The 26,392-nt window shown below is 39.3% G+C and overlaps 2 protein-coding genes across 3 annotated transcripts in view; one reads left to right on the top strand and one right to left on the bottom strand.

Annotated features, from left to right (window-relative positions):
* Positions 1-19,898, bottom strand: part of LOC119916140 (rho GTPase-activating protein 44-like) — an 86,678-nt gene extending 66,780 nt beyond the window's left edge. Inside the window, exon 1 of the mRNA XM_038736041.1 lies at positions 19,570-19,898. Coding sequence (XP_038591969.1) covers positions 19,570-19,622 — 53 coding nt within the window. The 5' untranslated portion in view covers positions 19,623-19,898. The remainder of the gene's footprint in view (positions 1-19,569) is intronic.
* A 3,767-nt stretch (positions 19,899-23,665) lies between these two features.
* LOC119916618 (syntaxin-4-like) lies at positions 23,666-26,372 on the top strand. Of its 2 annotated transcripts, none has more exons than XM_038736677.1 (5): positions 23,666-23,864; positions 24,212-24,319; positions 25,195-25,294; positions 25,440-25,514; positions 25,601-26,372. In XM_038736677.1, exons 1-5 carry the CDS (start codon positions 23,835-23,837, stop codon positions 25,702-25,704), a joined length of 417 nt encoding a protein of 138 aa, XP_038592605.1. In that variant the 5' UTR covers positions 23,666-23,834; the 3' UTR covers positions 25,705-26,372. The 2 variants fall into 2 exon arrangements, with proteins under 2 accessions (XP_038592605.1, XP_038592606.1); XM_038736678.1 differs by having other exon boundaries at positions 23,667-23,864; positions 24,215-24,319; positions 25,601-26,370.
* Positions 26,373-26,392: the final 20 nt, after the last annotated feature.

Raw genomic sequence — 26,392 nt, 5'->3', positions numbered from 1 at the left:
TAAATGCCTTTTATGTCTTATGTCTTTTGTATTCATTTATATTAACTTACCTTGCCTATTGATAATTTTGTAATGGAATCATTTACTCTTTAAAATGTCAACAAGACAGCATTTATCAGCAGTATCTAAGTAAAGTCTTAAAATAGCTTATTCTCTCCAACAGTCCAAAAACCCAAAGTGGCTCAATTTACAATGATGCAAAACAGAAAAGAAGCTAATCCTCACATTTAAGAAACTGGTTACAACAAATGTTTAGTATTTTTAGCTGATAAATGGCTGAAACAATTACTTGACATGCCTAAATATTGATATATATTGATATGGGTCCTTCTTCTTTGTTTCTTCCCCTCATCTGTGCGATTTATTCAGTGATTAGGATCCAAACATTTCCCCTGTTCATTACTCTGGATATAAAAACAATCTTTCCTCTTTCTTATCAGTGGCCAATGCCAAGCAGAAGCTGATGTCCTAAACTAAACGACTGCGACAAGGAGTCAAATGAATTTCCAAGGCTCAAGAAGAACAAGCATGGGGGCTAACTGCACCCCTGTTGTGTGATGGCTCGTTACATTGGCATCATGTTATCAGCAGAGACATCTTTATTTGCCACTAAGCCGTCTTACCACAGAGCTGCTCTGCTGATTGCTCTCGGACAAAACTTATTTTTGAAGAGAGGGTACGAAGAGTTCATAAAGCTATAATAAGAGGCATCTTGTCAACACTGGGAATACAAATAACTCACACAGAGGGGAGTCAATGAGGGGTATTCAAGGCCTGCTGCTGTCTGCTGCCCCCGTCCACCTTTTTAGTTTAAAAATGGAGAATTAAAATTAATACAATCTCCGTTCACACCAGCGTTTTAGCTGCGTATCAGAGTTGATCTCTGTCTATACTAAAACGACTGAAAACGCACATCTAGTGGCCGTTCACGTACACTGTGTAAACATGAAGCAGATGGTCTCTCTATTCCGGAGTTACAGAAGATTTGGCGAAAGAATTAAGTACTACAGACGAAGAACCACACCAGATATTTTTTTGTCATTGATCAACAACAAGCTGGGACTGTTACTGAATGTAACACGGGAGTTAAAAGCGGCTGTGGCAGCGGGAAACAGACTGGGAGTCGTCGCAAAGTAAATACGGCGACATACACAGTACAAGTGTAGACTATAACGTAGCAAAAGGTCTCTGTTTTAAAACGAAAACACAGTAGTGTGGATGGGGCCTGAGATTACCCTGTTTGTAGAAACACACTCTAGGGAGGAGTGTGCCGTCAGGTGTGTGATGAAATGTCTAGATCGTACTTGAACTGTTCGTCTGTCTCTTGTCAACCTGTATTTGGCCCTGTTACTTTGTGCAGTGGTTTGGACCTGAAGGTTCACAGGAGGACGCTTGTTTGTGGGTACGCTGCACTGCTGTAGAGCAAAATATGTGCAATTCATTGCACTTTCACAAACAAACAAAGAACATTTTGCCATCACATTTCTTTCCGAATTAATTCATATTGAAATCAACCAAACTGACAATGTATTCAGATGTGGGTGGAACAAAAATTTGCATTAAATACTTTGTTGAAAATACATGAAACATGCAAGATACTTTCTTGAAGCCATAAATATCTGTATAAATCTGAAAATACAGGCAACCATACTCTGAAAGACCAATGCAATGTTGTCTGTGCTTCCTTAAATATTCTATCTTTATTAAAAAGGCAATTAAATACTGGTACAAATGTTTTATGTCTAAACATAGCATTAATTTAACTGGCAGGCCATTACTGAAAATTAAAAAGAAATACCTTAAACAGTCATTAGTTGGGTAGATGATGAGATAATGTGCTACTCAAAACCCACAAAACTAGTTTTAAAGAAGGACAAGAGTGGGTGTTTTAGTGTCTTTTGCACTAATTTCATAAAAGAAGAACTTAAGGGTAAAGCTGATCCACATTACTGATAACTGTGTGTTTTGAGTTTGTCCCACTTTCTCTAGTTTTAACAGCAATGAACTCCCAAAAAAGGAGCAGAATCCATTTGCATTTTATATGAGGACAATTAGCTCTGTTCACCCACTTCTGGCCAAATATAACATTTTATTATGGACAACTGCTGTCGTTTGGGCTGGAAAGCTCAGTTAGCAGATTAGCAGCTTTACTGCTTTTCACGAGATGTGTAGACTAGAGACATTTGAGGGTCGCTGCAGAGGACACTGATTTCCTATTGTTAAAAATGACAGATTAACAGCAGCTGTATATTCTGAACAACCTGACAATTAAAATTCTAAGCATTAACATGCAGGCAGCTTGCATTTAACTGTGAGCGTGTTTGTGTTTTTATACTGGAGGATAATATTATGAGAAAGGTCAAAAGCTATTTAATTTTTCAAAACGGGACAGGTGTGACACAAATAAAGCCAAACGTTTAAAGGCAGAAATACCTCAGACACACTCAGCCTCCATCGTAATTACACTTGGTTAAGTCACCTACACTATCAGCATGTTTACATCATCAGCAGCAGCAGCTCCCTGTCTAAATGACTCAACTGTTGCCGTGAAATTCCTGCGTGGAAATGAGGCCATGTGGGTTGAAGCCTATTAAAGTGATCTACGGCTGAGGAGCACTGGGGCTCTAACTGAAGGAGTAGAAACAAACGCTGTAGTTATAGGTAAGACATTAAAAAAGGATGTTTCTCCAGCTCTAACTTTCTGTCAGCCACACCCCTCGGGGGCCCGGCGACGACAGGCCCGATGGTGTGCAGGTGGTGTTATAGCATAACTTAAAACATGTTTTCAGGAAAGTATTAAGATTGATACGAATGGGCAGTATAATAAGCTATCTGCTCTTGAAATCAGTGTGAACAGATGAACTCGGTCTCTCTCTATCACAACTCAACAGACTAGTGTTCATGTAGTCATAGCTAGAAGTAGTAGGCCTTGTGTGCAGTATTGGAGCATGTTAGGCTTCTTCCTTTTATAAATGTTTTCTAGTCAGAAGTTTCAGAGGGAACGAGAGGGGTTTCTCGAGCTGCCGCCGCTGTTATTTCCACTTTACTCCCTGCCAAGAGACCTGCCCTTATCTGACTCAGATTGGCCCTGAACCTGACAGTATTACTCAAACCCACAATGGCAGCGAATATTGCCCAATCAGAGGTAGAAAAGGAGAAGTATTTACAAAATGCGGGTGGGAGGATTTGCATGGGACGCTGCAATAAATAAGTACGGGACAAACTGCATCCCGTATTGATTCAAAACTGGACGCGCTATTTAGTTCTCAAATAAGTGACGATTCTGTATTTTAAGGGACGGGTGCTGGACCCTAGTGCTAATGTTAGCTTAATTAGCAAGTCATTTCAGCCGCCAAAATTATTTGCTAGAGTCTAAAATGAGAAGCTGCTTTTGACTACTTCTGTCTGAAAACAAGGAACCACTTATTCAAAGAATACTAAGAATTTCTAGTGATAAATCTGCCACTGTTTGCCTGAGTGGATAAACAGGTAAAATCTGCCATAAAGCTATAAAATCAACAGCTGGCAGCTACAATGGAGAAGCTGCTTTTAGCATCTTCTGTCCAGTGTTGGGGAGTAAGTACTTCCATGAAACTTACTTAATCACAAAATAAATGTAACTAAATTACAGTTAATTGTGAAAATGTTCATAAATATTTTTGGGGTTAAATCTGAATATATTCTGGCAATATGTTGAGTAATTAATATTAATTTGTTGCATTGCATGTTTTTCATGTGCACAATGTCTTCCTTTGCCATTTCCAGCCACAGCAGTTTAGTAAGGTTTGATGGAGTTCTGAGGCTTCTGATTGGTTCTCAATTGAACCCATCTGCCAGTTAAATTGCCTCTAAAGCTGTTTTTTGAAAATGGTTAATGGTTGAAAACACTCATTAGAAATATAGGAAAGTAATCAAAAAGTGATTAAACGTAATAAGATACGTTAGGCTACTTTATTAAAGTAACTGAAATAGTTATACTTCTATTACATTTTAAATAGAGTAACTTGTAATCGGTAATATTTTATATTTCCCAACACCGCTTCTGTCTGTCATATTTAGAATATGAGAATATATTAATAATTTGGAGGTTTAAATCTGGCACTGTTTTGTAGTGGGTCTCAATCAATGCAGCTTTGGAAACAGCCAAAACAAGACATTGAGGCTTATTCGCCAGAGTGAAGTTATCTGTGGTGCTGCAGTGCATCAGGAAGTGTGTGACAGTCCACATCATTATTCAGACAGTAATATACATCAACCAAACAATGTCCTGCTCCAATATCCTTTATAAACCACAAATATGTGAACTTTAATTTGAACAAAACATTTAAATCTTGAGACTGGTGTTGTGCTATATTGTTTTCGTTGACAACAAATCTCACGAAAAGACCAAAATCAGTCAATCAGTTTGTTCACAATAAGAAAAAATACATCTCAACAGTTTGAAATAAAAACAAAACACACAAACTCAACTACACAGGTTTGTCACATCTTATCCATCAAATTAGCCAAACAAGTGCAGACAAGACTCCCTCCTTCTGCATGTGAAGTCTTCACCTCTGCCCTTCATCTCACACCACAGAGACAGTGACACCTGAGCTCCGGGGGTTTGACTTCCCATTAAAGTTTCACAGACATAGATAGGAGTGGTGCCTGCAAGGCCACAGGTACAGTAGAGGGAGCGTGCACGGCTGCGTTCTGGACACACCTTCAAACAGCTGGATGGGTGAAATTATCAAACGTTACTCTGTCCTGGCAAAGAATATTTTATTTTATTGTAGAAATTAGCCTAGCTAGCTACAGAAACAATGATGTAATTTGTGTAATATTTCCAGTGATTACGCTTTCCCTTTCAGTTATCTGTTGAATTATTCTGTGTTTGATTGAAATAATAAACCGAGATAATGAACACAACGCTTGCTGTGGCATTTCCCTGTGTCTGAGATGGCTTGTCTCAATCATCCTCCACTGAGAGGCTGCACATATGAGGCCAAATCTCTCTGAAGAAGGATATGCTGAGGCGGAGGGAAGTAACAAGAGAAGAGTCAAAAAATATGTCCCATTAGAGTGGGAAATAAATGAGTCTGGCTCTTTCTGAGAGAGCTGGCTACACAAGATAATGTGTAAATAACGAGGATGGCTTCTCTACTCCATCATCCGAACTGGTGATTTCACACGGCCTGCTCTGAGGTTCATTGTTGGATGTTTGTACAACAGAGCAGGGAGATTTTAACCGTGTCGTCTCTAATGTGCTTGACAACACAGGAGAGTTCAAATAGATCAGGGGTTCTCAAAGTCTGGCACTGTGGACCCTTCAGACAGAAAAAAAAATATATATATATATATATATTATATATTTTTTATATTTTGGCAAACAACTTGCCTAGGGACTTTCTTGCTGTGAAGGCGGTGAGAGCGCAAAATACTAACCACTAAACCACCAGGGAGATTACTTACTATACCTGTGTGTTCAGACCTGACTGACTTATAACTAATCATAACTTTCTTGCTCTCAACGCTTTCACAGATGTGTCATCCAGTTTTGCACTCCATCACGGTTCAGAAATGGTTACTTGTGGCTGCCTCAGACGGTCCCTCATCGACATGAGCACTCCCGTCAGTATCAGGGAATGACAGGATGTTTACGCGATATGTTTTTTCTCTGGGACCTCACTTGGCAGCTCGGCTACACTCAACATGACAGCTCTGACTCAGACATCAGCATGCCTGCATCACATGCGGTCACTTGAGAGATATTCATATTCCATAACAGGCTCCCAATTAGTGTCCATTACAACAGAGAAAATACTGCAGCTCTGCGAGTTTATACCGCCCCAACCCCCCCGCCCACCCGTGACGTCATTTCCTGTCCTGTTCGGGATCTGAGGTTGTTTTAATAGTCCGCAGAGGGTGCAGGCTGTTTTTAAAGCGAGGTGGGACCCTGTCACAGCTGACCTAATGTTTCCAGGACAGCTCAGCGGTGGTGGGAAAGGTGGGGCGCGCTTGTGACTGGGCGGGTGACGTCAGCGACAACAGAACTGAGGGACCCGGCTGCTGCGGCAACATGAGTGTGTCGCAGGATGTCATGTGGTCACACAAACACACACACACACAGGACTTTGTATGCTTTCTATGCTGCCAGTCTATCTTCCAGCAAGTTGTGGCCAAAGTATGTGGAGACCCCTGTCCTGTCAACACCTTCTCAGTCTCAACTCGTCACACATGAACATTTGGTCAAGACTCCTTGGCGTCACTTATTAACACCCCGGGTACCCATTTAGAGTTGTTTTTTGACGTTTATGGCTCTGGGGTTAATTTAGTAACAACAAATATGCAACGTCCAGTTGCAGACTTTCAAAAAAAAAAGTGGAAATAGCGTTGTTAGAGTCAAACATCGCAATTTGGTTAGTTTTAGGAAAAGATCATGGTTTGGGTTAAAATAACTACATTACTTACATCAGTTAACTGACATAACTTCTATAAAAAATATTTGACTTTTTGTTTCACACGAAACAAACACTGGCCTCCTGTTTGCAAGTCCAGTTTCTGGCCCTCCATCCACCCCAACCACCCCCCAGTGCGTTGAACAATGATGCTATAGGATTAGGATATTGACCATGCATCCAAATGTGACGAGTTGAGAGTAAGAACGGGTTGGTTCCATGCATTTTTCATAGCATGGGCCCCTCAGTTGAAATTAAGTAAAAACTTAAAGCTACAGCACACAGTGCAATGATATTTTAGACGCTTCCAACGTTGTGGCAACACTTTGTGTTCGTCCCTTTCCTGTTTCAACATGACAATGTCCCCGTGCACAAAGCAGCTCCATAATGAAATAGTTCTCACAGTTTGTGACTGGCCTTCATAGAGTCCTGACCTCAACCGCATCCAACACCTTAGGGATGAACTCGACTGTAAGCCAGACCGGATCACCCAACATCAGTGTTGGATCTCACTAAGGCTCTTGTGTCTGAAAGGGAGCAAATCCCTGCAGCCATTACTGCAACCAACATCTGGTGGAAAGACTGAAACCAGAAGAGTGGAGGCTTTTAATGCCGCAGATTAATACCCATGGTTTTCAATAGAGATGTTCAGCTATTGCATGTGCTCCAGGGTTGACATGCCATATAGTGTGTTTTCATGTTACATTGACTATACGAGAACTAAATGTCCTACGTGCATCTTTAACCATATGACACACCACTCCAGAAACATGTGAGCCAACAGAGACTCCACTAAGAGGCTTGATTCTGATTTTAAAATCTACTCTGCATCTGTAGGTCAAAGCCAAAGAGTTAAGCACACAGCAGTTTCTCACTGCTGTGATTAAAGTGTTGGCAAAATAAACTGCTATGAATAGTGACGAGTGAGTGTTATAAAAGAGATCAGCCCAGCAGTGTCATCAGGTTCATCTGAAGCCTTGAACAAATTACGTAATGAGGTACATTTACTCAAGTACTGTACTGAAGAACAATTTTGAGGTACTTGTACTTTACATGATTGTCCATTTTCTGCTTCTTTATACTTCTACACAAAGTACAATAATTCAGAGGCAAGTCTTATACTTGTAACAGTCGGCTCACGGAAACAGGGGGAGCCCAAATGCAGACACGAGAGCTGATCAGGTACTATATAAAGCAAACATGGTTTATTAAAAAAGTGAAACTTACAAACTACATGAGTAGCACTGAAAATATTGCTCCAAACAACAGCAACCAGAAACACACAGGGAAAAATCCAGGGACCAGAAACATGAAATATGAAACACTAGAAACCCAACATCTACAGTTAGAACAAGCAACTAACCATAGGAAGATCACCACTATATATGCGGAGAAGAGGCGAGGATAACAGGGCCCAGGTAAAGACAGTCAGGGTACACAGGAAGTAAAACAAGACGACACTGGAGGCAGACAACTAGCAAAACAGGACGTAAACACGTGCACACAGACATAATAAAACAAGACCAGAACAGTAGGGCAGACCAAAACTACAAAGTAACACAGGAAACACTTAAAAACACACCCAACTAACCTAAAACCATGACAGTACTTTTTACTGGTTACTTTGCATACCGTAAAACTTTGATTAATAGCCTGGGCTTTTATTTGCTAAAATCACTGAATTGACCCTGCCTATCTTTGGGACAGGCGTCCATATGGGACAGGCCTTTTAGTCCTCTTGGACAAAAGTGGAATAGGCTACCATAAAAACAGAATATTACTTGTGTAAAAATGATGAAATAATATCAAATACACGTCATCCATTTGATCTAGCTCTGACAGACAGCTAAATGCGCTTTTATTTTGAAGGCAGCAATGTAACGAAACAACAGGGTGCAGGATGAGAGAAGTGTGGCAGACGTTTGCAGACAGAGAGCGATGGACTTCACATGACAGGATTCACAACTTGGATTAATTTTTATGAAAAGCTGTTTTGATTCTTTTGATCGGTGGACTCTTACAGACTAAAGGAATATTAATAATCAAGGACCGGACACATTCGGACTTAACGAATGCTTCAAAGGTAACAGGAGCCGGCACTTTTCCGGTTACATCGGTAAATCTAGAATTAGAATTAGACTGTGGGGCTCGTTGTTTCTATTTAATGAAGTAAACGACTGAATTGTGGAGAATCTAAACGATCTAACGATGTGTAGCATGTACATACTGACATATTGATCATACGCTTAAACATTAATATCTTTATCAACGATCTAAGCAGCTTAGAAGCAGCTACAGCTGCGACCCTGCTGTGTTTAAGAGGTTTTGTACATTGAAAGATCTTCTATAAAAACCAGACCAGGCGTTTAATGGAGACATGCGTTTATTTGTGAAAATGTGCTCCCACACCAGGCCAGTGAACGGGGAAGGCGGCTGTTTGGGACTCGGCTATTAAGTTTTGCAGTATTCATATTAATATAAGTTCAAGATTCAAGAGTTCAAGACCTCTATTGTCATACGCACAATAAAAAACAAAACGGCTTAGACCATTCAACAAAAATCTTACTTTGCAAGTCTCCCTTAAAAATAAATTATGTAATAATGATATATAATTATAAAGGATATAAAAACATTAAATACAATAAACAACAATTCATACAGACTACAAAATAAAGTAAGGTGCAGCAAAGTAGGCAATTATATATTGCCTTTATTTAACTAGAAAGTCACTAATAATACAAAATATAAATCAACTAATAAATATTTACCAGCTGCAATATTAAAGTGATTTAATAACACATCACTAATGATCATAAAATATATATTACTCTGAAATGGGCGATTCTGCATAATGAGTCCTCACTTTGAGTAATCACTTTTTACTGTAGCAGTATTTCTGCACAGTGGTATTTGCTATTTTTACTTAAGATGAAGATCTGAATGCTTCTTCCACCACTGACAGGCTTTTGCAGGATTATAAACCCTGTTAGGTAATTATTAAAACTGAAACATGATCCACTTCAGTGTAACACAAGGTGAATATATAATCATACACCTCAGCCATTGTGTCAAAGGAAGCTATTTTTGTAAAAAATAGCCCTCATCTCTGCTTTCTATGCTAATTACCTTCAGGGTAGGGCTGTAAAAGCATCGCTTCAGAACGCGCTGCACTTTCATAAAGTGACGTTTACACTGGAGGATAGAGAGGCTGCAGAGGACGTCAAAACCGAGAGGACGGTGAAGAAAGAGAGAGAGACATGAGAGGCAGGTAAATGAGTATGTGAGGCAAGCAGAGGGAGAAAAATCAATAGATAAGAGGAGGAGGAGAGGTGGTTGGCATGAAAGTGAATGTCTATAGACTTTTAGGGGCTGAGACCAAGACCGAGGGAGGGCGAGACCGAGTCAAGACCAAGACCTGTTCCCCAGATTACATGACACACAATATAATGTGGAACGAGATCATAGATACTGAAAGATCCACATTCCCATTAAAACACCCACACACAAACACTGAGAGCTGAAATCAACGTAAGTATCTTTGTCCAACACTCCTTTTCCATGTTTACCATCGTGGGGACAGTCGTTAACGGTAACAACACATTTTAATTAGGGTTATTGGTTGCATTTGAAGCAATACGTTTTCCATCCAATCAAAATTAGGGTGTTAACAAATAAATCAGACAATGCAAAAGCAATTTATTGATATTCCCAAAGTTATGGTCTTGACTGGTCTTGAAATAAAATCCTGAGTCCTCAATGTCGGAGACCGAGACAAGACCGAGTACAAAGGTGGTCGAGTTCGAAGCATTGCACTCCTACAGTTAAATGTAAAAAGGATCAAAGTTGATGCAGCATAACCACAGATATCGTTTTTTATTCCATGCATTCTATTTCCTTGTCTGAAGCTGGCGCCTACATTACCCAGAATGCAACTTGGCAAGCGTGCCAAAAATCACAAATTCTAACTTGCTAAATTTCTGTTTGTGTACACATTAACAAAACAATGTACAACATAATTAGTGAGGTTTGGAGATATTTGTAGGTGGTTTTTTTCACTTTGAACAGAGTCAAGCTAACAGCCCCCCTTTATCCAGTATTTATGCTAAGCTAAGCTAACATCTCCTCATCTCACTCTCGAAAAGAAAGCAAATATGTATATTTCCCAAAATATTTAACTATACCTTTCAGTGTGTGCTTTACCCTCCTCACTCTAGCTGCTAGCATCTCATAGACTCATAATTAAAGTAAAGCTAGCAGATAGGGTCAGCTTCCAACTGCTTGCAGGAATTCCTCATTAACAGACTCTCATCATGATTAATGAGGAAGACTTGGACAGGTTAGCCCCCCACCCCCCCACAAACACTGGTAGACAGTAACGCCTGTAATGATGCTCGAAATAAAACCTCTCCCACTGTGAATCACCACCAGAGGAGCCCGGACAGATGCAACACTTCACGCTGTAAACATAATGTCATCCATGTCAGGTTAGTTCTGTCTCTTCTTTATACCTTTACACCCTGAGCAGCTTGAAGCAGTCACGCAGAGATCAGGGTACCATTCATACCAAATGATTTCCTTCTGCTCCCAGGACTGCATATTCCCACTGTATTCAGTGTGTAAAGTCGCCTCGCTATGAATACTGATTATGTTCCACATAAAAAGGGCAATCAATTATCAAATCCTGATGATGTTGTTGGAATTAGCACAGACACATACAGCACCATGTTTGACAAATGGGTCCATTATCTTTTTGAACGGCCCGACCGACGAGGAGAGTAAAGAAAAAAAAACATCAGTGTAATTTATGTTCACCTCTGTGGAGTTATTTGTACTAATCTAATGTGTATATATATGCAAGACATGACTAACTGAACAAGAACAAAACACTGAAGCTGTGCGCTGATGGTCTGTCAACAGGGTCATGACATCAGTGTCTCTGGAAGGTGGCCAATGAGATGTCCAGCAAGCAGGAGGTCAAGGACTATTGGGGATACAAGACCGGATTTATCACCCAGGAGGACTCGTACACCCTCATACAGACACGGAGGCTGAATCCAAATGTCTGGCCTTCCCTGCAGACTCACAGTCTTAACAGGGGCGTTCCCAGGAAGTCCACAAATCCATCATCAAACAAGCCAGCTTGAAATATTTCAATAATAAATAATAATTATAATCTATATGCTTGATATTACATAGACAGAATTAGCATGAAAGTGATATTTTGTATTTGTGTGTTTTAGTCTTGAGACTAGAGTGTAGCAGACAAAAGTTGGTTTTTGTCCAACTTAGTGCATATCAACTCTTATCTGTCTCTGTTTTACTGTGTAAAACAGCTCTGAATTGGTGCACCACATTTGAAATAAAATTAGTGACGGACAAATAGCCACAAAAATGCTGACAAGCAAGATGAATGCAGATAAACATGTTGCTGTGTGTCAGAAATAATAATTCAAATGTTAATTGCTCCTTGCGGTCGCTACCCCGGAACTAAATGACTGAAAAAGGCCATGGATGGGACAGATGTGTCACTCACTACTGATTGATTAGGGCAAAATAACACCCGCTCCCTAACAGAAACAGGCAATCTTGAACAAAATGTCAGACTGCATAATTCATTTGGATTATCAGGCAGTGTGGAAACTACATAACGGTTAAGGAAAGGTAGTGGTTGTGGCAAATTAAATGTTGCTGAGGTTAAGCAATAAAAACATTTGGTTAGATCGTAGTAACAGTTAAAATTCAGGACTGTGAGGCAGTTTTCTGAAGTAAAATTAGAAATATTATGTAAGAATACTCGACTACAGGTAAAAGTCCTAAATTTAATATGTTACATAAGTAAAAGTACAAAAGTATTTTCAGAAAAATGTACTTAAAGTATCAAAAGAAAAAGTACTCAGTATGCAGAATGGCTCCTTTTACAGTTATATTATTATGAAATACTTTATTATTCCGTTCTTATCACTAACTAATACATGTTAGAGCATTTTAATGTTTGTCAATGTGGAGCTAATTGAAGATACTTTGTATACTAGGTGGTATATATTATAGTACTGCATCATATCATATGTTTTTGTATGTAAAAATTCACCAGTAGTGTCAAATAAATGTAGTGGAGTAAAAAATACAATATTTCATCTTGAATTGTAATGAAACAGAAGATGGATAAAGTGGGATTGAAATACTCATGTAAAGTACAAAGAAATCAACATTATACTTAAGTGAGGTCTCATTTTGTCCCGTCGTAGCCCAGCTTTCTTACAGAATTTACGTGATGACGATTCGCACGTCTCCATCCACGCTGTGTGCGTCTAGGATGTGCGCTCCAGCTGACAATATAAATGGGGGAAACATTTGTACTCAGTGTCAGCACTTTGTTCCTTTTTCCATGAATCTAAGCATCAAACTGTTCGGCTTTCTGCTCCGAGCAGCAGCGACTTGCCCGACAGATTGAGCGGCGGTCTGTGGGCACTGCAGGGCAACACGTCCCGACTTCCTCCCTCCTGCTGTCACTATGTCGTTGAAAGCCTAACAAGCGTGGCTGGTTACACGAGTTATTTCTCAGGTTTCACTGAAGGCTCGGTGTCAACAGCAGACAACCACAAGACTCACTGGTCATAGCTTCATCCATCAATCAAAAAATCACTATTTGTTCCTGCAGCCCAGAATATGACAGGGGAAACAATAACGCATGAAAAGAATAACAAAAAAATAATGAAGCCATTAAGGGCATGCCTGTTTTTTCTATGAAAAACATGCTATTTACTGTGCTCTCTTCAATCACCAAAGCTAACGGGCTGACAGTTAATAATGGTTTCAGCAAATACAAACAATACGTTCTGGGCTTTTGTCGCCTGCAGCATGAACACTCTACAGTCACAATAAGAAGCTATTTCCCAGCCTGTTGATGGAGATTAGAAAAACATTTTCCAGCATCTTTTTAATAGATTATTTTTGCTTTATCTCACCTTGACATTATTCAGCTTCCTTTGTTGAACCCAGACTAACATCTATTTTCTGCTATCCAAGAGAAAACATGTTTTTACTAAGAGACTTTTCTGCCCACAAACACTGAAGTCAAATAACAAGCCGCTTTTTATTTATCACCAGCACAAAAATGTGAATGAGAAGATGAGTTTAAAAATACGCTGCGGTAGAAATGACGGAGCCAAAAAGAGGATTAGCCCTGTCCCCTTCCTGCCATAACCTTGCTGTGCTCAGTGCTCACAGAGAGTTACACATTTTCATTCAGTCACACTGTTTACACAGCATTACGCAGGATTAATGGTGCAGGCTGACTGTTTTAGGGATGAAGTTAACTTTGTCTGAACCTCTCTTGACCTATATCCTTAACTGGAGCAATGCAGCAATGTCGTCCTGAAGGGAGATGCTTCATTAGTTTGAGGATGCTCATGTGTGCGCTTTCTGCACTGAGAATAAAACTATAACGACAAATGGGCTCCGAATGTTACTCTAGTGCTAGAGAAAGGCAGAGAGACCAGATGAAGCTTATTAATAGTCCCATACTTTCAGTCCCTTTGCTGCAATCCAGATCAAATCCCTGGACCCAAATTAAAATGTGAATGTAAATTGTTTTTAAATACACTTGACGGAGAAAAACAAGACAACTGAATTATACACATTTTCAAAATGAACTATATTTAGAATTGGCTTTGGAATATAAAGTGTGTATAATTACATTTTCCTAAACATAACTCAAGTAAATGGACGGCACGGTGGTACAGTGGTTAGCCCTGTTGCCTCACAGCAAGAAGGTCGTGGGCTCAACCCCCGATTGCTCCGGCCTTTCTTTGTGTTCTCCCTGTGTCTGCATGGGTTCTCTCCGGGTGCTCCGGCTTCCTTCCACCGTCCAAAGACATGCGGACTAGGTTCATTGGTGACCCTAAATTGTCCTTGAGCGTGAGTGGTTGTTTGTCTATGTGTGGCCCTGCGATGGACTGGCAACCTGTCCAGGGGGTACCCCGCCTTTCGCGCGATGCCAGCTGGGATTGGCTCCAGGCCCCCGCGACCCTGTACGCAGGATTGACGATGGATGGTAAATCATAATATGTATAATACATATCAAAATGTCTAAAGTGGTCAATTTACAGAGAGGGATTCTCACAGTATAGTAAATACAGATTTTTCTGTGGTAAATAAAAAGGTTTGGAGAAGTCTATATGGTATTGTATGAGCATCTCACCGATCCTCTTTTGGTTTTTGTTGCTCTAAGCCAAATTGTCATGTTATTATTATTGAAATTATCATACCAAGACTCTACACTGATCATATATCAGAGAAAACATTCACATACAGACATGTTCAGGAAACAACCATGTATCCTAGCATGTTAGCAAACATACTAGGAAACTTGGAGTTTTTTACCATAAACATTTCTAGACAAAACTCAGAAATTCTTGCTGAGAGATGAGAGGATGATACCTCTCTCATCGTGGGTTCATTTAATGGTCATTGTACAACACAAGGCTGTATAACAAAATTTACGTTTGTAGTCTCACACAAACAACACAGAGCAACACATAATAATAAACTATTTTGTTTTTGATGGAGTGAGAAGGAGAACTTTAAAATTCTCACAGCCTGAGGGAAGAAGCTGCTCTGAAGTCTGGTGATACTTCTGTAGAAGGCAGCAGGGTGAACAGCCTGTGGCTGGCTGGCTACTGTTCTTTATCATTCGGGTTCTGCGCGTGCGCCTCACCTCATTGATATCACTGATTCTCAGTAGATGGGTACCAATGATCTTCTGAGGGTTTTAAATCACCAACTGCAGAGACTGTGCACCTCCCATGCCAGTTTGTGATGTTTCTTAAGTTTCCTTAACAAATACAGCCATTTCATTGCTCTCTTCACCAGCATGGAGATGTAAGATGACCATAACAGGTTCTTTGTGATGCTGATTCTCCTGCTCCATCTCAGCTCCACTGATGTACACAGGGGTGTCCTAAAATCAATGACCAGGCTCCTTGTTGCAGTTGTGGGTGTACAGCGCAAACAGGAGGGGGATGAGCACACAGCCCTGGGGGGCTCCGGTGTTGAGCACTAGAGTGGAGGAGCTGTGTCCACCAATCCCAACTGTCCAGGCTCTGTGTGTGAGGAAGTCCTATTTCCAGTTGCAGAGTGTGGTACTGAAGCCCAGAGTGCTACGTTTGCCAGTCAGTTTCATGGGGGTGTTGAATGCTGAGCTGAAATCCACAAACAGCAGTCTGATGAAGGTGTTGTTATTTTGAAGAACTGAGTGGGGGGCAGTGGATCTGGCATCACCTGATGGTTCTGAAAGCAAACTGGTGATGGTTCAGGCTGATTTTGAGAAGCAGTTTCTCAAAGCACTTTATAAGAAAGGAGGTGAATCCCACACGGCGGTCATGTCTGTCAGTTCAATATGAAGCTGAAGAACAAGAAGACAAAGACCGAAATAGGGGGAAACAGCTAGCTAAGCTTTGTCCAAATGTTAGATTGACGTGACACATTATATCATGTTTATTTAATACATAAAAAAACTAAACATTTTACAGGGGGGTTATGTGCCAGACTGCTTGTTGGCAGTAAAAAAGTCCCTTTCACCTGGAACACTGTACAAATTGTCAAAGCTGACTGCTTATGGTGATTTAAATTTTTAAGGACAACAGCACTCTTGGTCAACTATTATATTTTATATATCCTAACTGTATATTATTTATACTCTTTGTAGCTGGTGACTGTTGTCTCTGGCTCCTTGTGTTATCTGTATTGTATTTGTCATTATAACAATGTTCTTATGCTGCCCTTTTGGCCCGGTCGCTCTTGAAAAACATCTTACTGACATTTTTATACCAGGTTAAATAAAGTTAAAACAGCTCTATACTTGTCGTCTATTTCAGGGGGGAAAAAATTTAATTAACGCATCAAAATAAGCAAACATTCAGGAGTTATTAAGGATACATCACACAAAAGGCTAAAGGATGCATGACGATGAAATTATTCATAATAATTACACCTGACAACCCTGCAAATCATCTAAAATATTTTATTTATGTAGTTTGTTATTCTTAAATCTGTGGGACATAAGGAACCTGCGACCTTCGACACAAACCGGGTGATACATGCTGCCAAGGTCGTGGAGGAAATGTCACCAATTACCTGTGTGGCCAGCAGTTAAGCACCATGTTGGAGGCTCTACCTCTCTAAATATGACTAATTGCCCCTGCTGTTCTGCTTCTTATGATACAGGTGAGAACTCATTACCGGGATGTTCCGCCTCAATGGGCTCTCTGGAGCTCTGGCTCTCAGGCAGATGAGGGGGAAATAAACAAGCACCTGGCTTTGTGCACGCTCACACATTTTTATGTTTATATACTTGAAAATAATTGGTTGTTTTTATCTGTTAAAGTGCATTACAGCTCTTGTCCCTTTAAGCTCCAGTAAGGCAAAATTCCAGTAATTTTTCAGTAATGGGCAAATATCCTCCAGGGATTTCTGATACCTCTGCCAAGTCAATTCTGCTGGGCATTAGCTACAGTAATACCTTTTTCATTGATCTGTATCAGCGCCTCTGCCTGCAGTCTGAGTGTGGCTGAGCGAGGTACAAGATAGCCTGACACAAAATCCTTTCGGTGTGCCAGCAACGTCAGTTACCGCCATCAGCCAAGCAAAACAAACAGGTTAGAGTGCACTTACAACACCTCAGCAACATATGCTTCATAATAAAGCTGGATCAAGTTTTTCAGGCAGTGACAGGCTACAAATCAACCCGGTTTCTGATTTGACAGGTTTGCAGATGTTGAGTGAGGAAAAACGTGGCAATGATTCTGCTTTAAAGGTTATGCAACAACTACGAAGGGTTAAAAAACACTTGATCCAAATTGCCAAAGGTGCAGTGTTGACATATGACGTTGTCTTTCAGTTACGGGCTAAGGGTGCGGTTGACAAATAGAAGGAGAAACAAAGACTTAACAACACCTATTGAGAACTAAGCTGCAGCTACACCTCTTCAACTGGAATTGTGCTTCCTCCATGCATAGTTACAATTTGCCAGGTTCAAAGTGACAATAAGTGACTTCCTGATAGAAAACTGTCATTCATTTGTCCACGGTTAAGACACAAGGACGCAGATGCACTTTGCTTCACGACAAAACAGGTACATAGAGTTTGTCTTCAAACAACGGAAGCCAAAATGGGTTTTTCATGATAACTTAGCGAGCCTCAGGTCCTGACTGAGAGATGAACAAATCTGTAGCATCGAGCCTCGCAGGGAAAACAGACACACTGATAACAAATAAATCACATATACGTGAGCACATTAATCTAAACTATTCCTACATTTGCATCCTATCTGCTGCAGCTTTGTGCAGGCAGGATTTTCTAGGATTAATCACTTCTAGATTCATTAACTCTGACATGTCACCATGTTTGAATGTTGCAGTACGTGAGGCACTAAATAGAACTGGGACTCGATTCCAGGATTAAATAAGGCTTTTCTGCAGCCTGAACTTTTGGCATTTAACCTATAATTTCCCGGGTTATTACAATCTTTCCACAATCAGCAGGTGTAACTGACCTCCGCAGGGTCGTAGCTAGCGGGTTGTGGGTCCCATATACAGGAAATTAATGTCCAGAGTCACCACAAAGACAAAGTTGCCATAAACATGCAGTACAAAAGACAAATCTGTGAGGAACATTCCTTGAACATGGCGCAAAAAACAACTCTCACAATCTGACCAATCAAGACAAAAAAGGACACAGGAGAATGAATATATAAACTGAAGCGATCAGTTTTTATCGGAGTTATTATAATTTATTGGATTTCCCCAAGGGTCAATGCCTGGGCCTCTTTTAATTAACATTTGTTATGTTTCCATTAAGACAGATTACGCAAAATAATGAAATCACCTATAATACTTATGCAGATGACACCCTGTGACTGCCGACCCATAGATTTTCTCTGCATTGAAGAAATAAATGACTTAAGGTGCCGGCTTACCCTTCAGCTAAATACAGACAAAACTAAATTAATGTTTAATACTCTGTGCTCAGCTTGACTCCATCTCCTTGAAAATCAAAAACTAAGTCAGAAATGTTGGTGTCATCATGGACTCGAAACTAAAGTAAAACAGACACACCAAATCAATAAGTCTGAATATTGCGCTTCATAATTTTTTTCCTGAGAGTTAGATGAAAAGATTGATACCACTCTTGTGTCTGTACACTATATATGAAGCTAAAGCCAGGAGGCACTTAGCTTAGCTTAGCATAAAGTCTGAAAAGCCAGCGGGCCTTTGCTCATTATCACAAATCTCTACAGAAACATTTATTTTCAGCTCACCTTCAGACAGAGCCAGGCTAGCTCTCCCCCCCCCCCCCCCTTCTTCCAGTCTTTATGCTAAGCTAAGCTAACTCCAGCTCCATATTTAGTAAGCCTATACAGAAATGAGAGTGGCGTCGATCTTCTCATCTAACTCTCAGTGACAAAGCAAATAAGCATTTTCATTACTAGGTAGAATTATTCCTTTAAAAACATCTGGGTATCCATGTCCAGCTTTAATTTCCAGGTTTTCAAATGTTCTTTTCTCAGATTTCCTGCAAAAACATTCTCAAGCAACTTCCTTTGTCTATTAAATGTGTGGAATGATTGGGATGCCATGTTTTTATATATTTTATCCCCTCCATTATAAAGCAAAAATCTGTGTCTATCAACGATGCTACAATTAAATAAACATATGTTTCTAGGCATGTCACTGCAGATTTATTAGTAGCCTTGGGTGAGCTGTGCCCCCCCCCCCCAGCAGGGTGCCCAGAGGCCGCCCTTGGCTTTTATTGGTCAGCAGGCAGCAGCCCTGCTCCTTGGGTACCATGTCCTGCTCCCTCCTCATCTGTGTGCAGATACGCTCCTCCCTGCTGAGCTCAATCAATCAACGTCCACACACTGCAACTGTGACCTACACTGACAGTTAATGCTTTGTGCAAATCAAACCAGCTGAGCAGCAAAAGCCCATCGAGTGAAATGCCTGAATAGTGTAAGTTAAGCTGGCAGCCGAAAACACAGGCGACAAATTCCTGCTTTGGCTGCGTTGAGTCAGAGCCAATTAAAGCAGAGGACGCATCGTTTATACAGATTTTTCATAAACTCAGCACTTACCTGCCCACGGTTTGGTTGGCGAGCTGTCTCATTCGGTTGAACTGCTTCTTCATCTTGTGTTTTTCTGCGTTACCACCGGGCGGTACAGCCACTCCACATATCTCATTGATAGAATAAAGTCAGAGCTCCTCCGCTGATCTATGGCAGACGAGGAGGTTCAGTCTTTAAGCGTCCAGTTTGTGCATCGCGGTGGGGAAACATTGAGCTAAATCCTCCTCATTTTTGCTGATGAGGACTGCGCGTCTCTGTCACCCGCTCCGCTGCGCTGCTCCAGAGATGCTGGACCGATTTTTCTCCCCCAACACTGACAGCTCGCTGGCGACACGACGTCCACACTGGTGCACTATGGGAAATGTAGTTTACTTGCATCTCTTTAATTCACTTTTTTAAGCTTAAGTTCCTCCAACTATACTGACTACTGATTCATACCCAGTAGCAGTATAGTTTACATTTACATTTACTCATTTGGCAGACGCTTTTATCCAAAGCGACTTACATTTGAGTAACAACATATAAGCATTGATAAAGCTTCGAAAAAGCATCTATAATGTAGGGGACAATAGATACTTGTAAGAGCAGCAATAAATGCTAATAAGAGCCATTAGCGTTTATCTTTTCACATCTTATTGTCAGCTTTATATTTAGGATTCTTGCCCTGCAGTACTTGCTCTATCTTAATCAGTCTTATATTTTTCTACCTGTGTATGTTTATCGTATCAAAACACCAAAGCAAGTTCCTTGTAGGTGTAAACCTTCTTGGCAATAAAGCTGATTCTGTACAGTACTTAAGTACAAGTTTGAGGTAGGCTACTTGATATACAGTAATACTTGAGTGTTTTCTTCTCGTGCCACTTTTTATTTCTAATCCACTATACACCTCAGAGGTAAATGTACTGTTTACTTCACTACAATTATCTGAAAGCTTTTGTTACTAGCTACTTTACACAATACAATTTTTTTTATTACTTTGGCATTTCTCGCTATTTTCTGAATGTTTTACAAACCAAACAATCAATCGATTACTGCTGAAAATAATCAGGCAGATTAATGTCTACCACCTAAACCAACTACAAATCAAATTTAAAATCCTGCTTATTTGTTTAAGACATTGATTTATTGTTGTCTAATATCTGTAACGGTGTAGCCTTTCACCTGCCTGTGATAGGTGTCAGCAATCTCCTGCAAACCGCATAAACTTATTTTGGCTATGCCCATCCAAACTGGACGGAGATTTGTAATACCATGTCAGAGATAACTGGGGAAAAGTACAACCAAATGCTCTCAGTGCATTGTTTGGTGTCTTGGTTTCTGTCACCCTATTAGCTAGAAGACAAATATTGACCAGAGGGAAATCAACAGCATCTCTCTCTTAAATAGGCAACCTGAGTTTTCTTAGATTGGAGAAAGTTAGACTTTCATTAAGTGGCTCCTCCAATAAATTTGGTAAAATATTGGGTCCATTCTTCTGGTTCATTAAAAGTATTATTTCCCACTTATTCCTGATTAAAGCGAGTTTTGTGGTCTGTAGAGGCATCAATAGTGTGTTTATTGCTGCTTTTCGGATTATATGTGTCCACTAAGGAGACAATTTAGCTGACTGGTTATTTTAGTTTTCTCTTTCTTTCTAAGCTGTTTTGGTGTTTAGCAAAATGTCAGTGGTCAATTTTTATAATAGCTTTGTATAAAGGCGGATACATATTAATTTTTACTTTTTTAAATGCTCTTGCAAAACAAAAAAGCTAAATCCTGCTTTTACATTATTTAATGATGACAAGGGACATTTTCTGCATAAATAAAATTTTCTGATTATACTTTTACTCAAATAACATTTTCAATACAGGACTTACTTGTACTACAATATTTTTACAGTGTGTTTTTAGTACTTTTACTGAAGTAAAGGATCTGAGTACTTCCTTCACTTCTGCTACTTAATACCACAAATTAGCTAAATGGATGTTTAAATGCAATTTGGATTAAAAAGAAATATCTGAATACATTTTTGCATTGTTGTTTACATACCTGATACGTTTTAATGCAATATGTGTCTTGATACTGGAAGCTTCCACATCTGTAGACCTCTAAACCCCCCAGACATTGCAATAAAAACTCTCAAGAAACTTATTTCTCATTTCAAGTCCAACTAAAATCACATTTAGACGTCCATTTTTACAATAAAAAATAACAAGCAATGCAATTTAATTGCTTTAATTTTATGGGTAGCCTATGACAATAGTTCCCAATATTGGGGTTGGGGCCCAATTAATCTAAGTAGTCACACGATGATTAAATGGATATGAAAGAGAGAAAAAACATGATACTGGATACCCCTTTAAAAAGACGTCTAAAAATCCTTCAAAATGAAAAGGAAAAATGAAGCTTTGCTGAAATGCTCACTATTCATACCCACACTGGCCTAAAGACTAATTATCCTTAGAACTGCCATGCAATTAAATACATACAGTATATGAGCAATAATAATTAAAGTAATTGTAATATTTTTAAGCATGAATTGAGTACATTTAATTGTCAGTTTCAAGTAAATACCCATGGGTCATTTAAAAGACTTTAATTATTACCCTGTAAGCTTTGCATAAAAAAAAAAATCCCTTAATCTGTGCCTCTGAATCAGAACCCATAATACCAACCATTATTTCTTAAAGCCACATTAATTTTAATCGATAATGGTTCTAGATTTCATGAAGAAATCGAGGGCTTTTAAGGTAGTAAAATAATGTTTTGGCTCGCTTTGACTCAGTTAATTTAGCAAACGTACAATTATTTAAACTGTTGTGAGCTGAATGTCAGTAGCATCATCAAGTCACATCTGGATTATTATTTGTTTTGCATGTTTATTATCTGACGTGTTCGGCCTGTACTCTAAATGTCAGGCATATCAGCCTAATCAGTCTCCAACAGGCCTGTTCATAGCAACAAGGAAATGTCAGTAGAATTGACTATTCATAAGGACGTTATTAATTAGGCTTTATTGCACATCCAGGAGAATTTCAGTCAGGTTCAGTCTTGATGACAGATTTTAAAATACACTAAAGCTCTGCGTCCCTGATGAAGAGTGTAAACTCCAGCTTGATTGGATGTGGTGTCGGCTTAGGTGCAATAGCAGGCAAAAAGCATCATCTTGTGGCTGTCTGAGTGAAGTAAGAAGCTCTGGCGTTCCTCTCAGTTATTTTTAATCTGCAGGAGCAGCAGGGATGACACAGTCTGGACAAGTATGGTACAGCGCTTAAATAATCACATCATTGGGAATGAAACAGCAAGAAAATGGAATTCACCTTCTAAATAACACAGCAAACAACATCAACAATGACTCATGTGTGATATACTCTGTTCAATACTGTCATGGCAGTCAGAGTCAGAATTAAACAAAAATGTGATCATAAAATAATTTGTAAAATATCGAATAAAAGATTGCTCTCATCTCAACAAAATAACTGCACCTTAGAAACAACCCAATAGTGGTCTATTGTGTGCACCAGGCTGCTACAGATGTTCTACCAGTCTTCTTTGCTGTGGTGTGCTGGGACAACAAACTGTGCAAGCTGGTGAGGCGGGCCAGCTCAGTGGTGGAGATGGAACTGGACAATGTGGAGGCAGAGACTGAAAGGAGGATGAGATGGAAGCTGAAAGCCATCATGGACAGCCCCTCTCATCCTCTCCATGCAGAGCACCTTCACCCACAGTCTCATCCAAAGATATATATATATATATATATATATATATATATATATATATATATATATACATAGAATGTTACTGATTCTTATTTTACTGCATCTGTTCTTTTACATTCCTCTGTGCTGTTATGTCAACCTGACTACAGGTGATTAATAAAGGTATAGGTTATTTTATCTAATCTTAGGTTGTACAGGTTCGTGGATATGAAGCGTTTGAAGATACTCTAAGAAATTACATGACACAGTAAGCAAAAATACCATTTTAGGCACTGGCGGGACATTTGTATTGCAGAGTTCAAAGGGTTAATAACAATATATAATAATATAATATATAAAGTGTAATAATGTATCTGCCCTCTGCAGTTACACTCAGCGGTCACAGGTGGCGCCAGTGAGTAGACAGCCAATGTTTTGAAGCGCACCAGAGGAAGAAGCCTTGCTACTGGAGTTTACTAGTTGAATGACAGGAGCTCACAGCAAAGTTTACTTCTCTGCTTGGGAATAACTTACCATTCTTCAGCGCAGAGTCGCAGCGGTTCCGACACCTGACTGGCGGCTTGACCCTGAAAGAAAATGCGGGACCGAACCAAAGAATTAGGGAACGTGAGTGTCAAAGCAAACTGCTAACGTTAGCAGTTAGCGCGCTAGCCTGCTAACTTAGCCAAGTTGATTCCTTCGGGTCGAGTAACGGTCCCTAACTTCTTCTGCCGTGACAACTTTGAACAAGAGATTAAACTCTTACAAGTGGTTAATACAACAACGTGTGACGGTTTGCATGTCTAAATGTTAGCGACATTTTATTTCCAACTTCCGTTCCAGCCGTCTGTACTTCAGGATATGTCAGGCCGGGACAGGGCACGCCTGCTGGGGCTGATCGAGTCTGTCTGAAGGAAAGATTTTCAGACATGAGAAAGCCCTCACTGTAATATCTTTTTGTTCATTTGTGACAGCAGAATGCCGAGACTTCAGACGAGGACGAGGAAGGCAAAGCCTTGATGATCAAAACTGGAACCTCTTCAGTCAAAGAGGAGAAGGAGAATGAATCATTCTTTAAAAAGGTGGAGTTTATCTAAACATTGAGATTAATTAACCTAACCTACTTATAACATGTCTAAGATCTAAAGGGCTTGTCTGGAAGTGTTTGTCTTAAATTATAGCGGTAGGAAAATAAAGTTTGAATGTGAAGAATAAACATTCTGCATGTTTGTTTACATTGTTAAACTGAGAAAAGGACACATGGACCCAGTCTTGTCTGAGCTTTCTAAATGTTGTTTTGTCAACATCCCAATCCCTGTTAATCCCAGTGTCATTGCCCTCAGCTGCCATGGATAAGGTCCCAGTGTTATTGCCATATTATAAGAGCTGAAATGAAAATGAATGTCACTGGTTCTAACATCCAACTTCTCATATTTGAGTATTTGCTAATTTTCTTTGTCCTCTGTGGTAGCAGATTAAATAACTTTTGGGTTTTAAATTATTGGTCGGTCAAAAGAAACTAATTCAAGATTCATTCATTGTCAGATGTTTCACTGCACACTGAAATTCTTACTTTGATGTCTACATTGAATGAAAAATTAAAATGTATGTATAAATAAAAATAAAATAAATAGAGCTGGAAAATAAGCTTCAAATATAAAAATGTAAAAATCAGATGGGAAAAAATATGTCGCCGTAAGACTGCTGGCATCAGTCCACTAGCAGAGACAGTAAATATAAAATTATATAAAACAGAGAAAAGCAGCAATTGCTCACATTTGAAAACCTGGAACCAGAGCATATTTGGCATTTTTATCTAGATAGATGAGTTAAACTCTTAATTGGTTAAAAAAAACTTGTGGATTAATTTTCTGTTGATTAATTGACAAAAAAATGCAACTGTTAACAATATGTCTGCCTACGATCTGTAAGACTACAACTTCTTTCCAATTCTTAGGTTAAAGAAATTCACGAAGGGCTGCAAAATCTCAAAAGGATTGTGTCTGAGCTTGAGAACAAACAGAAAACTGTGCTGGGTGTAGCACTGCCAGAGGAGAGTAAGTATGTTTGTTTAGGCCAAAGTCAAGTAATAATTGAGAAGATTTAAAAGTCTTTACCATTTAAGTCAACATTAATAATAATTGCAAAAGTTCTGAAATGGGGCAGTGGATTGCTGAATATGTTGTTTTCCTCTTGCGTTAGGTATGAAGAAAGAGCTCCAGACTCTTCGAGAAGAGATAAAAACGTTGGCGGGTCAGATCCAGAGAAAATTAAAAAGTGAGTAAAGTATTGATGGATAACAAGTGAACAGAATGTTTATGTTTTTTTGTTTGTTTACTTGGATTACACTTATCTTTTCACAGGTATTGAATCGAAAAAGGGAGAGGAGGATGGAAAATATGTACCCATAAATGTTCGGATGCAGCGGACCCAGGTTGACTCTTTCACTTTTGCTTTTATGCCATAACATCATAGTCTGAAGTCGTACCTTTCTAAGCATATAACTAGGGCTGGACAATTAAACAATAACAATAATTATCACGATATAATATTTTTCAATAACAAATATTCAATAAATGTTTGATTTTATTCACTTGAATCATACACAATGTTTATTTTGTTATGGAAAAAAGGACTGAAAAAAGCTTTTACTTAATTTTACTCATGCATATTTGTTGACAAAGATTTTATCAGAATTGTTTTGAATGCTCTACCTCGTTTCTGTGAAGTGATCCACTGATTGGCATCAAGTGTTGACCATAAGGAAGAGTTTAAACCACAATTAACCATCAGGTTTCTTCAAATTTCTCTAAACTTTTCTAAAATTTGAAACGTATCGTGATAATTATCGATTATCGATTTTTTGACCATATCGCCCAGCCCTACATATAACTCTCACAGATGTAACATCTTATCACATCTTAAAATATCAGACCTTATGTAAATCTCCAACAAACATAGCCGTGGCTGCAGGAAGCTGTTTTATTCCACTTATTATCAGAGCAAAAGGTCAATCAAGGGTGGAAAAAGCCTTATGTAAACTCAAAGAGAAGAAACTGGTTTATTAATTTCATTTAAAATAGCTGGTTTTACTTTATTTTCAGTTAGTTAACTGTGTGTGTGTGTGTGTGTGTGTGTGTGTGTGTGTGTGTGTT

This window comes from Micropterus salmoides, unplaced genomic scaffold, assembly GCF_014851395.1.
Source record: "Micropterus salmoides isolate LMB-PRFRI ecotype aquatic unplaced genomic scaffold, ASM1485139v1 Ms_hic_scaffold_21, whole genome shotgun sequence".
NCBI lineage: Eukaryota > Metazoa > Chordata > Actinopteri > Centrarchiformes > Centrarchidae > Micropterus > Micropterus salmoides.
Note: the sequence above shows the minus strand (reverse complement) of the source record. Positions and strands in the feature narration are given on the sequence as shown.

Bases quoted from the DNA above. Each gene is read 5' to 3' on its own strand.
- LOC119916618 (XM_038736677.1), top strand. From the start codon at position 23,835: ATGCGGGACCGAACCAAAGAATTAGGGAAC. The intron at 25,295-25,439 runs GTAAGTATGTTT...CTCTTGCGTTAG, and splicing joins TGTAGCACTGCCAGAGGAGA to GTATGAAGAAAGAGCTCCAG. The intron at 25,515-25,600 runs GTGAGTAAAGTA...ATCTTTTCACAG, and splicing joins GATCCAGAGAAAATTAAAAA to GTATTGAATCGAAAAAGGGA.